The sequence below is a fragment of the Atractosteus spatula genome, chromosome 18 (genome assembly GCF_055471065.1).
Source record: "Atractosteus spatula isolate fAtrSpa1 chromosome 18, fAtrSpa1.hap1, whole genome shotgun sequence".
In the NCBI taxonomy this organism is placed as follows: domain Eukaryota; kingdom Metazoa; phylum Chordata; class Actinopteri; order Semionotiformes; family Lepisosteidae; genus Atractosteus; species Atractosteus spatula.
This window is the reverse complement of record NC_142723.1, coordinates 4,976,151-4,988,708: the sequence shown is the minus strand read 5'-3', so window position 1 is coordinate 4,988,708 and position 12,558 is coordinate 4,976,151. Positions and strand designations below refer to the sequence as shown.

General features: G+C 39.4%; 1 protein-coding gene across 2 annotated transcripts; it reads left to right on the top strand.

Annotated features, from left to right (window-relative positions):
* Positions 1–2,182: 2,182 nt before the first annotated feature.
* socs1a (suppressor of cytokine signaling 1a) lies at positions 2,183–10,917 on the top strand. 2 transcript variants are annotated; one of them, XM_088936664.1, is made up of 2 exons: positions 2,183–2,376; positions 9,959–10,917. In XM_088936664.1, the coding sequence occupies exon 2, from the start codon at positions 10,033–10,035 to the stop codon at positions 10,639–10,641; it is 609 nt and encodes a 202-aa protein (XP_088792790.1). In that variant the 5' UTR covers positions 2,183–2,376; positions 9,959–10,032; the 3' UTR covers positions 10,642–10,917. The 2 variants fall into 2 exon arrangements, with proteins under 2 accessions (XP_088792790.1, XP_088792789.1); XM_088936663.1 differs by lacking the exon at positions 2,183–2,376 and adding an exon at positions 8,726–8,983.
* Positions 10,918–12,558: the final 1,641 nt, after the last annotated feature.

The following is a 12,558-nucleotide window of genomic DNA, read 5'->3' as shown; positions in this document are numbered from 1 at the left end:
CTGTGTGTCTCACAGAGAGCAAGTTGGGGTATGCGAAAAGGCAAATTGATAAAGTGATCTGCAGTATGGATTTGAAAAATTCATTAGAAAAGCATTAGCAGGAATAGATCTAAATGGAAACAGTAAAACCAAAAGTACCCAGACTCTTAGGTTAGTACTGAAACGGAGAAGGCACAGGTCATTTCCTTGACTGGTCGGGTGAAAGGAAAACCTACACTGACACTGTGCCCAGTGAAATAGTGCTAGTAGGTGGTGACTACAGATCATGTGATTTCAGGGAATGCAGCTGCAAGTGAAAGTGAAACTGCACAAATCTGGGACTCTCATAAGCCAACACAACGTTCCCCTCAAAGGCTTGAGTTCTGAAAAGCCATAATTGTTTAATGGATTACACACCTCATTTTATCAACTTGATAATACAATAAAAACGAAACATTTGACATGTAGAAATCTCTCAAGTATGAAAGAACTGCAGACTTAATGCTTTAGTACTAACACACTGCACATTTTTAATGCTTCTCGATTTTTATTAATTGCCTCCAGTCATGAACTTTTGTTTGATTTTTTGGGGTTTTTTATAAATTCTGTTTGACCTACATTATGTATGTGCAGCTCAACGTCCTCGTAAACTTTCTATGCCTGCCTTTATACCTACAAAGAAAGTGTGTGTATATATCTGATCAGTGCAAATAGTCCAAAATATAAGATGAGACTATGATCAATAGGATTGAGCCATCTTTCACAAAGGGAATGATCCAGCACAAGGATCAACTGGAATCAAGTCTGCTATGTTTTGCAGTTGTAATCACTGCTGATAGGGTAATAACAGAGGTGCACACAGAAGAGCAGTGTGTTTACTCAGATACATGCGAACTTACCATGCACTGTGACACCATAGGAGACACTCAGGGATTAATCAGAAAATCAGAGAATGTCCATAGCGCATGCAATGATTGTGATACTTATTTTGTTTCATAATACAAAACAAAACGTCTGGTTCTTTTGTAACATTTGCAAACATCTAAAGGGGGAAATACAGAAGGTTTAAATTACTTAAATCACTCATGTCTGATTTTGATCTGTCTTTGGCAAAAACAGTTTCTAAATAAGAAAGTCACGTGTTGTTGAGGAAATTTCAATCAGAATGTAACCGTTAGACTCTGTGAGGTTGACCTAGAACAAAGAAAACACATTCCTGAAAGATTACGAGATCCCAGATCCCGAACAGCACTTTTAAGTGAGACACGCAGAATTTGAAAAGTATTAACACCTTATAAATAATTTGTTTTTGCTTGTGTAAGGCATACACATCTTAATTCGAATAACTTAGTTTATGACCATTGTTCCTTGAAAACACTGCATACATGAGCCTGCTCCAAAAAAAGTATGACAAAAAAAGATGTGAACATAATACTTATAAATAAGCCCACGTGGAAAAGAACAAGCTATTTAATTTCTCTGAAAGTCAAAGTGCTTGTGTGTGAAAAAGCCTGATCTGTGAGAAATGTGGGCTGCTATTAAAATCATTTATACTAACTGCAAATGACCATTTTAAAGTTCCAATTACAATGAAACATTATTCATCCTGTACACAATTCTAATGTGCTATTTTGTGCGTTTATGAAATTGAATTTTTCAAATGGTTAATAGTTTCTAAAATATTATTCATCATAACCATTGAATCACATTCATTCCCACACGTACACTGCTCTGAGTACCTGTGAGTCCACAGTGTCTATGACATTCAGTTCTTGTCCATGTAAAAGAATGTTTCAAAGCAACAAGCCTATAATTTTACTTACGATTGGATACATGTGCACATGAAAATGCACATAACCTCTGCCTTATGCCTTAAAAAGCACCAGTCAGAAATACATCTGGAAACAACATGCAATCTGAAATTGCAACATTACATTGATGTTAGCACTAACATATTAGAATGCGACTTTAAAATAAAATAAAATCCATGAGAAATGCATATCAATCATCTACCAGCTTTACATACAATTCCTACAATTTTAACTTGTAATAGTCTGTGCTTACAGGGCTTAAAAGAAGCCCTATAATTGATGGGAAAAAATAGTTTCAGTTTCACTTTCCTATAAACCTCACTCTCTACCAGAAACTAGTAACAGTGCCCTCTGGCAAGGACATTTACTGAAATAAAGAGATCTAAGAGCTGACTTCCCTGGTAACGTCTGACATCTCCTCATTTTATTTGAAACAGAGCAATGCACACAGATAGTCTTCATTTAAAAAATGCTGATTGTAATATAGATCTGTCTGTCATCCAGAGCAAGAGTCTTTTTAGGATTTGGACGTGGGATCAAGACAGTTTTCTCTACACAGTGCAAATGAGGAAATTTGGAGGAGAAGGTAAGCTTATTTAGAGTTTTTATTATATATTGTTTTCTGAATGCACTGGGTTTTGCTTTTCATGAATGGTGTGTTCCCTTGTGCCCTTGTAATTAGCTCACTATGATGAAGTAGCTATCCTTACCTTGTTTTAAACACAAAGAGATGGGGGAGGGGTTGGGTAACTAATTTCTAACCCTTAGTGTCCAACCAAAAATGAAATGTTTGTTTAACAAAGAAGACGCGAGCATTGAGATTGTTCAAAAGGCACAGTAATAAATAACATGTAATAGAACGGATGAAAAGGACCATTGCGAAAGAGAGGCAGTGGTAACATTGCAGCCTCACAGTGTTGGGGCCCCACGTTCAATTCTGGATTTGGGGTGCTGAGTTTCCTCTAGGTGCTCTGGTTTCCTTCCACAGTCAAAAGATAAACTGCTAGTTAATTGGCTTAACTAACTAAAGAGACTTAACTTTGTCTCTGGGTGCCCTGCAATGGACTGATGTCTCCTCTAGGGTGTCCCCTGTTCTGGATAAGCAGCTCGAAAATGAATGGACAGAACAGTACTTACATCAACAGCACCCACATACATCGTTATATCCTGCATATCTTTATATGCAACAATGTTGAATTCCATGGATTGTTTATTTTTGCAATATTTTAAAGTACTGACATTTATTTCGTGATCAGCATTTTAATTGGATCCTTCCAACGATTTCAGTCTTCCAGTAGCTTCACAGAGCCAAGCTCCTGGGAGCCATTGTGATCGCCACTGGTTACTCACAGAGGCTAAACACAGAGAAAACACTTGGCATCATGGAGCAAGTCAGAGAACTGTTCAAAGATCTAGGCTGCAGGACTGCTGAAGTGAAGGCTTTAACAAACAACAATTGCTAATCTACAGAAAACACTGGCCTCATCAGGGCAGTGTCCTGTGTCATATATAGCATCATCCAACACCTCCCTTGTACTCAGTTCAAGTTTAACTATTCTTTTTGCTTCATTTTAAACTATATTTTTACAGCTCACTCTCAAGCAAGGGGTTTAGTACAAACATGTTACGGTTATGAATCACTTGCACTGGGCACGGCTTTTCTTCAAAATTGCTGTTGTGGTGCAAGCTAAGCTAAGACTAACATAGCTCTTCCCTCTTAGTTCAGCAAGACAAAAAGCTTCAAGTTACCAACCTTAGGTCCTTAGCGTCCCAGTATGATTATTTAACCAACACACGTGAACCCACACGCTTTTGTTGTATTTATTTCAGATGGTTTTCCATCTTTACACACCTGCATGATGATTTACTGAAAATTTAGATGATATTGTGTAAACTAACAGCTAATCCTCACAGACCTGTCTTTTTTGGTATGAAAAGTAAACTTTCAGCTTTATGTACAGTATGTGTAGAGATGACCAAATGACTATAATGACAAGGAAAACCTTATAATGAGTTAATAAGTTTTAATTAGTTAAGGATTGAGCAGAACAGTGGTTAACATTGCTGCCTACCAGTGCTTGGGTCCTGGGTTCAAGTCCAGACCTGGGGTGCTATCTGGGTGGATTTTTGTATGCTCTCCCCCTGTTCACATGGGTGTCCTACAGGTGCTCTGGTTTCATCCTACAGTCCAAAGACATACCGGGTAGGTGAACTAGTTTCTGGGAAAACTGACCCTGGTGTCTATGCGTGCCCTGCAATGGACTCGTATCCTGTCCAGGGTGTACCCTGCCTTGCACCTCTTGCTTGCTGGGATAGGCTCCAGCTCCCCCACATCCCTGTACTGGATAAAGTGGTTAGAAAATGGATGGATGGTGTTTGAAATTGTTCTGTAGCATAGAGCAAACTGCTGCTATTACACACAATCTTACAATGTTAGTGAGATACTGCACACAAAACAATCCATTTGCACAGTAAATGTTGCCATCTTACAAAGAGCAAAATCAAACAAAAATTATATTTTAAAATATTATATACATTATAAAATAATCTGCAATTGCAAAAATCACTTTCTATTTGATGCTTATGTCCTTTTGCCAGCAATTTGTCAAGTTTAATTTTCTATTACTCTCAGTAAGCTCCCCGGGTAAATGACTTTGCTTTGCAGGCGCATGAGTGATTTATCTGAATTGAAGGCTAAAGTGGAGGTAAAAAATGCAATGAAATTAAGTGCACAACCAACCTCACTCTAAACCGACTTTATGACATTCAGTAAAATGAAGGCAGGCGTCTTCTGGCAATCTTTTTTTTTTGCAGTTTGTAAAGATGTGGAGCTAGAAAGGAAGGAAATTTCAACATGCTTTTGACTGCGTACTTCACGGCTGTCATTTAAGATGTTATCTTTGGATATCCGTATAATATGTAGTTTTGACAGGATTAAATGAACAGATACAGAATTATTAGTTATGGATAGTGCCTGACAGTCTTGGGGTCAATGTTTCTTGATAGTATTTTTGTGTCTTTTCCCTCCTTAACTGTTTTGGTATTGGTCTCTATGTAGAAAGGCAGCAAGGCTAAGACAGTGCTGTCTGCAGATGAGGCCCAGAGATCACAGTACTACATTCACATGTAACCCTCCCTTCTCTCTTGACCAAAGGAATACACACCAGGACAGCGAGTATATTTCCACCTTCATTCCACCCAGTGTTATCTTGCTTTCTGAAAACACTTCTGTACACTGTACACTTACAACAAATATTCCTTTGCAAAATGTAAAACGTCTGAGCTCCATAACTGTGGAAATGAAAAAGGATGAATATACTGTAAGTCATCCCTCTACAGTAAACACTTTCTTAGACAAGTTTCATTCTAAATAAAACAGAAAGTTGGCTCTTTAAGTGCAGTTAATTTAACAGTGTTAAAGGACAAAAACATTTTTCTGCTTTCACAAAACGCCAAAGAACTTTTCAATGTCCTAAAATATTTATATGTTTCCATTTAGAAAATGAAATCAAGTCAGTATATATAGTTTACTGTACATAATCCATTATTTGTAACTCACATATAAATACAAACATCCTTTAAAAACATATGTACATCTCTACAATGCAACTATCACAATGCTTTTGAATCTACAACAGCATTTAGCTGGCTCTTGGAAGTTACTCACTCACTGTACACACAATTTCAACTTACTGTCACTGCCAAGGTGGACTATGAAGAAACAATACAGAAGAAACAGTTTATTGTATCAACAGATAAAGAAAAAGATAAAGGAAGGCTGCAGTCTGCCACTTGCAGTTTTCCAGAAATTAACCTGAGCGGGGAAACTGAGAGTTATCGTACAGTCGGTCACCTGCACTGGGCACTTATTCTGGGAAAACAGGAAAGTCCTACAAGGGGATTTTAAACCCCAAACAGCACAAAATAATACTTCAAGAGAGGACGTGTAAATGGAAAACAAAACCATATATATAAAGCTATATATATTTATTGGGATGGTGTAGTGGCTCTGTGGCTAAGGATCGGCACCTGTGGCTGGAAGGTTGCCAGTTCAAATCCCACGGCTGGCAGAGGAATCCTACTCCGCTGGGCCCCTGAGCAAGGCCCTTAACCCCAGCTGCTCCAGGGGTGCCGTATAAATGGCTGACCCTGTGCTCTGACCCCAAGCTCTCTCCCTGTCTGTGTGTCTCATGGAGAGCAAGAAGGGGTATGCGAAAAGACAAATTCCTAATGCAAGAAATTGCATATGGCCAATAAAGTGATCTTATCTTGTATGTGTGTTCCAGTGACAATTCTGCCCTAACACCTATAGGGCGTAAATCCTCCAGTTAAAATAAAAAAAAACACATTTTAAAAATATATCTTGAATTCCAAGCCTTGCGTAGATGAACCTGGAAAGAGACAAAGCTGGGGGCCAGGAATTGATCCCTAATCCCACTGGAACCGGGTGTCTTTAATATTGGAATATCAGTTCTGTCCCTCAGCCATACAAATCTGGTGCTGCCACCAGTGTGTTTTCAGTCCAAATAACCAGCCAGTAACCAGTTTGCAGGGAGATTCAACAGCCATCCATCATTGAAAAGTTGCTTAGAGCCAGTCACAGAAAAACCTTAAGAAAAGGCAAGAGTGTACCAGGGCTTAAGTGCTGCCTTAAAAGCTAACAGCCACAGTGCATACTTTTTAAAATAAGTGTCAGACTTTCTCGGACTTTGCAAACTTCCACATCTTCCACATTTGTACTTTTAGGGTCTGTCACTAAAAGGTGAACGCAGTGACACCGACAGGACAGAAGATATCGCAAACAGATCTCCCTCTGTTTGATGAGGCAGACTCAACGGGAGCTGCTACTGAAAGTCCTCAAGTCCTGTTTCTGGGCCACGTCCTGGGCTAAAAAATGGGGACGTTCTCAAGCTTCTTAAAGAGTCAGACTTCTCTTCCTCTAGATACGCTGAGGCAGTGGGGAAAGCACTGCAACAGGCTGCCCAAAGGGGGCAGCAATCTATGCTATGTGCCTCTGAACACTGCATCACAGCACACTCTCCAATACACCAACTGGGGAGCAGCTATTAAGGAACCTTTTTGAATTAATTAAATTCGAAAATATACCGTGCTGATGCACTTTCTTTTTTTCATCGCTCGAATAAATAATTCCTATTAGGAAAAGTCTTGATCACTCAAAATGTTTCTTTGGGAGGGGGGTGTAACCAATATATTATATTTTTATTAGAGAACAAATGTCTACTGTGGCAGAAGGGCCTGAACTAGGACACTCGGCTGTCAGTTTTCTGCAAAAAGTGATCACAACTGGTTTTCTTGCATTGCCGATAACCACTTGATGCTAGCAGTTTCCACCATAACTCTTAAAAACTACTGCTGAATTCCAGGAGCACAGAAGCTCAAAATAAAGGTGTGATTTCAAAGGTTAATTCTTTAAGCCTTCGGTTTTTGGAAGTAAAGTTCTTACCAGAGACAGGATGCACAAAGAACAAACACCAAACAAGTCTTAAAAGTCTTCATCTTCAGCTTTGAAAGTCAAATGATAGATAAGGTGAAGAACTGAAATTCAAAGAATCAGACTGTCACATGACTGCTCAATTAATTACCTTCCAGCAGACAGAAGCCTCCTATGTAGATCTTCAGAGGGTGATATTTTACAGTTTCAGACATGTGGTACTGTTTCCCCGAAATTCGCACTGAGGAAAACCGCAGCTTCATTCGGTTAAGGTGGATTAGAAACCAATTTCAGGAAACTGTGTTGACTTTGATGGTAAACTGAACCTCTGAAAGTAAATACATGCTAAAGTACACTTGCTGCTTTATTTCTCCTCTTTTAAGTCAGAATGAGTTTTGTAGTGGATACAAGACCCAGATCTCAGAGAAACCAAGGTAAAAACACAAACCTCTGTAAAGCAGTAACATATATTTGAAACCATGTTCTCCCCAGAATTACCTGATTCTCTGATTTGTGTGGCTCTCCTCACTCTCCTGCTGCTCATCAGAAAGCCACACTGTGCTCCCTGTGCTCTTACTCTGAACTCTTTCAAGGGAAATGTGCGTATGATAAAGAAATAGGAGATCTTGATACCTCTGTTCTGAAGTTCAACTGTGTTTCTACCTCCTGTAATCCAAAGCAAAATTAAGTAAATCAAGCAAAATAAATTAAATATTTAAAATGTATTACAAATAAAGCTAAAGGTTGAGTAGCATCACAGTTTCTTATTTTACCATGCCACCACACAGCCTGCATGTCCAACTTTTTAATTCACATTTTAAAATAATCATAGATCCCACACAAGCATTACTTTTAAGTACCAGTGTTCCAACTATAAATTCACAGGGTATGGAAACAGAGATCCGAAAGTTCAGGTTTTTACAGCCATTCCTATATGGATTCAATGTGCTTTGCATTTAGAACAGGGGGAAAAAATAGGGAATGCAGTGTCAGCCTGTTGAAACCCACCGCATTCTGACAGGAGAAACACTTCATCTCTACAGCGCAAAATGTACATTAAGAAGAAAAATGTGGTTTCAGAAAAATGCACTTGGTTAAAAAAATATGCTTATTTTAAACAAAAACATTAGGGAGACCCGCCTTATTCGATGTATATTCGCATGAAAGGCCCCACTCATCTTAAAATATTTCACGTTTCTCACGAAATTTCTCAACAAATCGCCTTTTCCCTTTTAAAGGCGATTTTTAATCCTCTCATTCCTTGTGTCCGTGGAATCGCGTTTCCTTGGAAGCGAGGCTCACGGGATAGCTATATCATGCAAATAAGTAGGTTCTCTTCTGCTAAAACGAGAGCTGACAAAAAATGGCCCAGCGATTTCTAAGAAGTGCGCAGTTAAAACGAAAGGAAAAGCGAGCTTTCCTGGAATAGCAGACAGCATGCAATCGGTAGGCGTGCCCTGCGTACAGCTGTATTAGTACAGGCTCGTCTGTAGATATACATCACAGATAATGGTCATCTGCAGTGGAAGGTAGACAGTTCTGAGCTCTCAGCCGCAGTGCCAGGTTGAACCCCTGGAATTATCAAGTTGTGGAATTGGTCCCACTCAGTTGTGACTGTGGAAATAATTATCCTGTTTTGTGCGGAACTGTGCCGTCCGGGTCTTTTTACAAATCCGAGTACTGCCGTCGTTCGGATCGGTTTGCCTTAAGTTTTAAGCAACTGAAATGATTAGTGCAGACGGTAAGCTTCTTGCCTTCTTATTCTGTGATGACACTTTTGCTCCCTTTATCGATCGTCTTGATTTTTAGTCTTTTCATAATTTCTTCTGTTAAAGAGAAACCAGGTACGAAAAAGGGCCAGTCTACAACTGCTTTCTTATGTCGTAATACTGGATTCGGCGATTTAAATGGTTGTCGGTATTTGTTACAGCCGAGTCGCTTTGCAGTTTTCGCGTTTGTGAAGGTGAGATTTATAATAGGTTAAGTCGTAGTATTTACAGTACCTTTTGGAGATCTTCGATTTAATACAGACATTATACAAATGACAGGATGGTGTAGGATATTGTCTCTGATGAAGACAGTTTAAACGTAAAACCCTTTATCCACGTCTCGGATCGTAAAATTGCGAAATCACGCACAGCATTAGTGCTTGAACTCCAGTTAATGTATAACAGCAGTTGCTCGGAATAATTTCGTTTTGGAGTCATATTGTTTTGGTATACAAAAGAAGTTAGGATTGAGTGGTCTGTAACGATTAAGGATAGCCTATTCAAGTGATCCACTGTGAGGTGAAGTCAACCAGCCGCAGGTGTGAATCGGTGACAAAACACCAGGTTTTGGTGATCTAAATAAAATGCAGTTTAAGAGAACAGTGGTTAAGGGTGTATATTACAAAAGGTTATCTAATCCTTTAAAAGCAGATCATGCTAGTCCTCACGGACATATGGCTGTACAGTACTGCTTCTTTCAGATTCAAATACAGATCCTACCTGTTCGAGTCAGTCACCCATTGAGCATCTTGAATGGAGGTGGGCTGGTATCTCTGCCAAGACTCTGGTTTCACAATCACACCTGAGCCCTTCTTTGCGTTAGCTTGTCACTTCCTGCTTTATAGATTCAGTGACTGAAATAATACCCGGCGATGAAGTGACATGTGGTCAGTGCGCTTTCCTTCTGAGCTACGATGTCATTAATGCCGCATTTTGTATTGTTTCAGACTAAGGAGCCGCATCTGCATTACCTGAATGACGGACGCTATGGAAGACCACACAGGCTGGTCTGCGCTGTAGGATGGTAGCACATAGTAACGTGGAAGATAATGCATCAGAGCAAAACCAAGCAAGAGCTGAGCTACCCGCACCCGCTTCCCCTCGGAGACACGGAGAGCCGCGGCAGAGAGTCGCCAGACCGGAGAGCCCGACGCGCTTTCGCCACTTCAGATCGGAGAGGGACTTCAGGACCATCACCATGACCACCTCCATGCTGGAGAACGGCGGTTTCTACTGGGGTCCCATGACGGTGGAAGAAGCCCATACAAAGCTCAAAACGGAGCCTCTGGGTACATTTCTAATTCGGGACAGCCGCCAGAAAGATTATTTTTTCACGCTCAGCGTGAAATGCGCGTCTGGTCCCACCAGCATCCGCATCGACTTCCAGAACTCCCTTTTCAGCCTGGTCGGTAGCAAGGAATCGTTCACCTGTCTGTTCAGACTCTTGGAACATTACATGGACTCGCCGAAGAAAAGTCTTGTGAAGCCTTACAGGAAAGTGAAGGTCCAGTCTTTGCAGGAACTGTGCAGGAAAAGGATTATCGAAACCTTTGGCAAAGACAATATTGACAGCATTCCCGTCAACGCTGTCTTGAAAGACTTTTTGAAAAGTTTTCCATTTCGGATATAATGACAAGTCAACAAGCATTACAGCACTGCCATCACAAGTGGACAACACTTACTAATGTGTATTTTGTGACACGCATCTCTTGTTTTAAATATGTTTATTTTTGTAGCAAACTAAGGTATTCTAAAATGAGACTTGAACACTTCATTCTGAAAGTTTACATAACCAATGAATGTTTACACTATCCAGGGGTTATTGACTCCTACTGTTATTTTTCTGCTATGCAGAGTAGAACATTTATTTTTTTTACAGAAAATAAATTTTATACTGAAACTTTAACCCACTCTTCTCTTTTTCTTTGAACAAATTTGGTTGGATGCCTAAGAGAGATTTAGAAGGGAAAAAAACAGAGTTAAATTGAATGTATACCAATCAAACATTCAGAGGTGAGAGGTGAAGAATTAATGGAAGTTTCTTATATTTTCAAATTGCAGAATACAACAGAGCAATACAGAACTTAGAACAGCTGTGTTCCTGCTAAGCTTTGTGGGGGGCATTGAATTGTGCTCTCTGCCCTGCCTGTATGCTTGTTTAGTTACTGTATAATAAGAGAAACCAAAGAGGACCCCCAAAATGTCTTGGAAATGTAAGTTGTGACAATCATTTGGCAATCTTCCGTCTCTGTGTCACAATAAGAAACTTAAAACAGGGATTTAAATAACCAAGGATTCCACACAACATTAAATATTATTGTAAAAATCTGTGTAAATGCAGGATATCCATGGTTAAAAATAGAGAAATCCCTGGTTTCACGTTTTTTACTATAGCAGAAATACAGTTAGAAGTCTATGGCTCTATTCTTATGGGTCAGTGAATTGTTTTAAATTCCACTCTAAAAAAGTTGATTCCCAATATGGCCAGAGGCCTCTCTATAGGGCCTATTGACCATGACAAAGTATTTGAGGAAAACGTTTGATTGTGATTTGTTATTTCAAGTAGTGCAGTGTGCTTGGTGCGAGGACTGAAGTTTATTTTTAGTTTTAGGTGGGTAAGAACCGTTATGTGCTCGGCTTTCTGTGACACCCACATGGGCAGCTTAGAGTTAAATGAGGAAAAAGGTCACCAGATCCAAACTCCTCTTCCGGTCTTGTGGCAGATTCTGTCTGCACTTTGCTTTTTACATTGTTTCCAGTTAATATATTAAGACAGGTATGTCTTCCCTTTAATAAAAAAAGGGATTTCTTCTTACATGGTAAATAATGTAAGAAACTAATGGATGTATTCAGTTGTTTTTTCTCTTTTAAATTAGTCATACTAATAATAGAGCCAAGCTGTTTTTAAATTAACAAAGCTAAGCAAAACAATACCCCCTAAAGGCCAGTAAACATTTAAAAAAAAACACAAAACCTTAGTGACATAGTGCTGAAGAATACATTGAGACTATAGATACGTTTTAGCATATTTTGCTAAATAGCTGAATGGAAGGACGGTGTTTTAACCCGCACTGTATGTCCCGTTTAAATGAGATTGACACTTCTTTCTCATTAAAAAATCCAGCTGCTGCATAGAGATGAGACTGACACATCCTTCCCATAAAAAAACCCAGGTGCTGTATAGAGATTTGAAAGCTGTGTCCTTTCAGAACAGCGAGAGCAAACTGATCTCATTTCTGGAAACAGAGCAACACCCAGATCAAAGACACCAAGAGATGCTTTTATTAAGGTTCTTGAAGATAGTGATTAAACTGTGGTACAAATTAGATCAATATCTTGATCACTAATATGCATAAGTCATTCAGGAAGGCCTAATTTCCTCATCGGTTCTCTGCACATTTTTGCTGGCAATTCAAGGATGTAAAGGCTTTTCTAGTACAGAGTCTCTGTGCACATGTTCATTATGATCATGTGTATTGATAAATGTGGGGGAGGCAGCTGTCTTCACCAGAGGTGGAGCTCTGGTGACAGTGAGTGTTTGGTAGTA

Bases quoted from the DNA above. Each gene is read 5' to 3' on its own strand.
- socs1a (XM_088936664.1), top strand. From the start codon at position 10,033: ATGGTAGCACATAGTAACGTGGAAGATAATGCATCAGAGCAAAACCAA.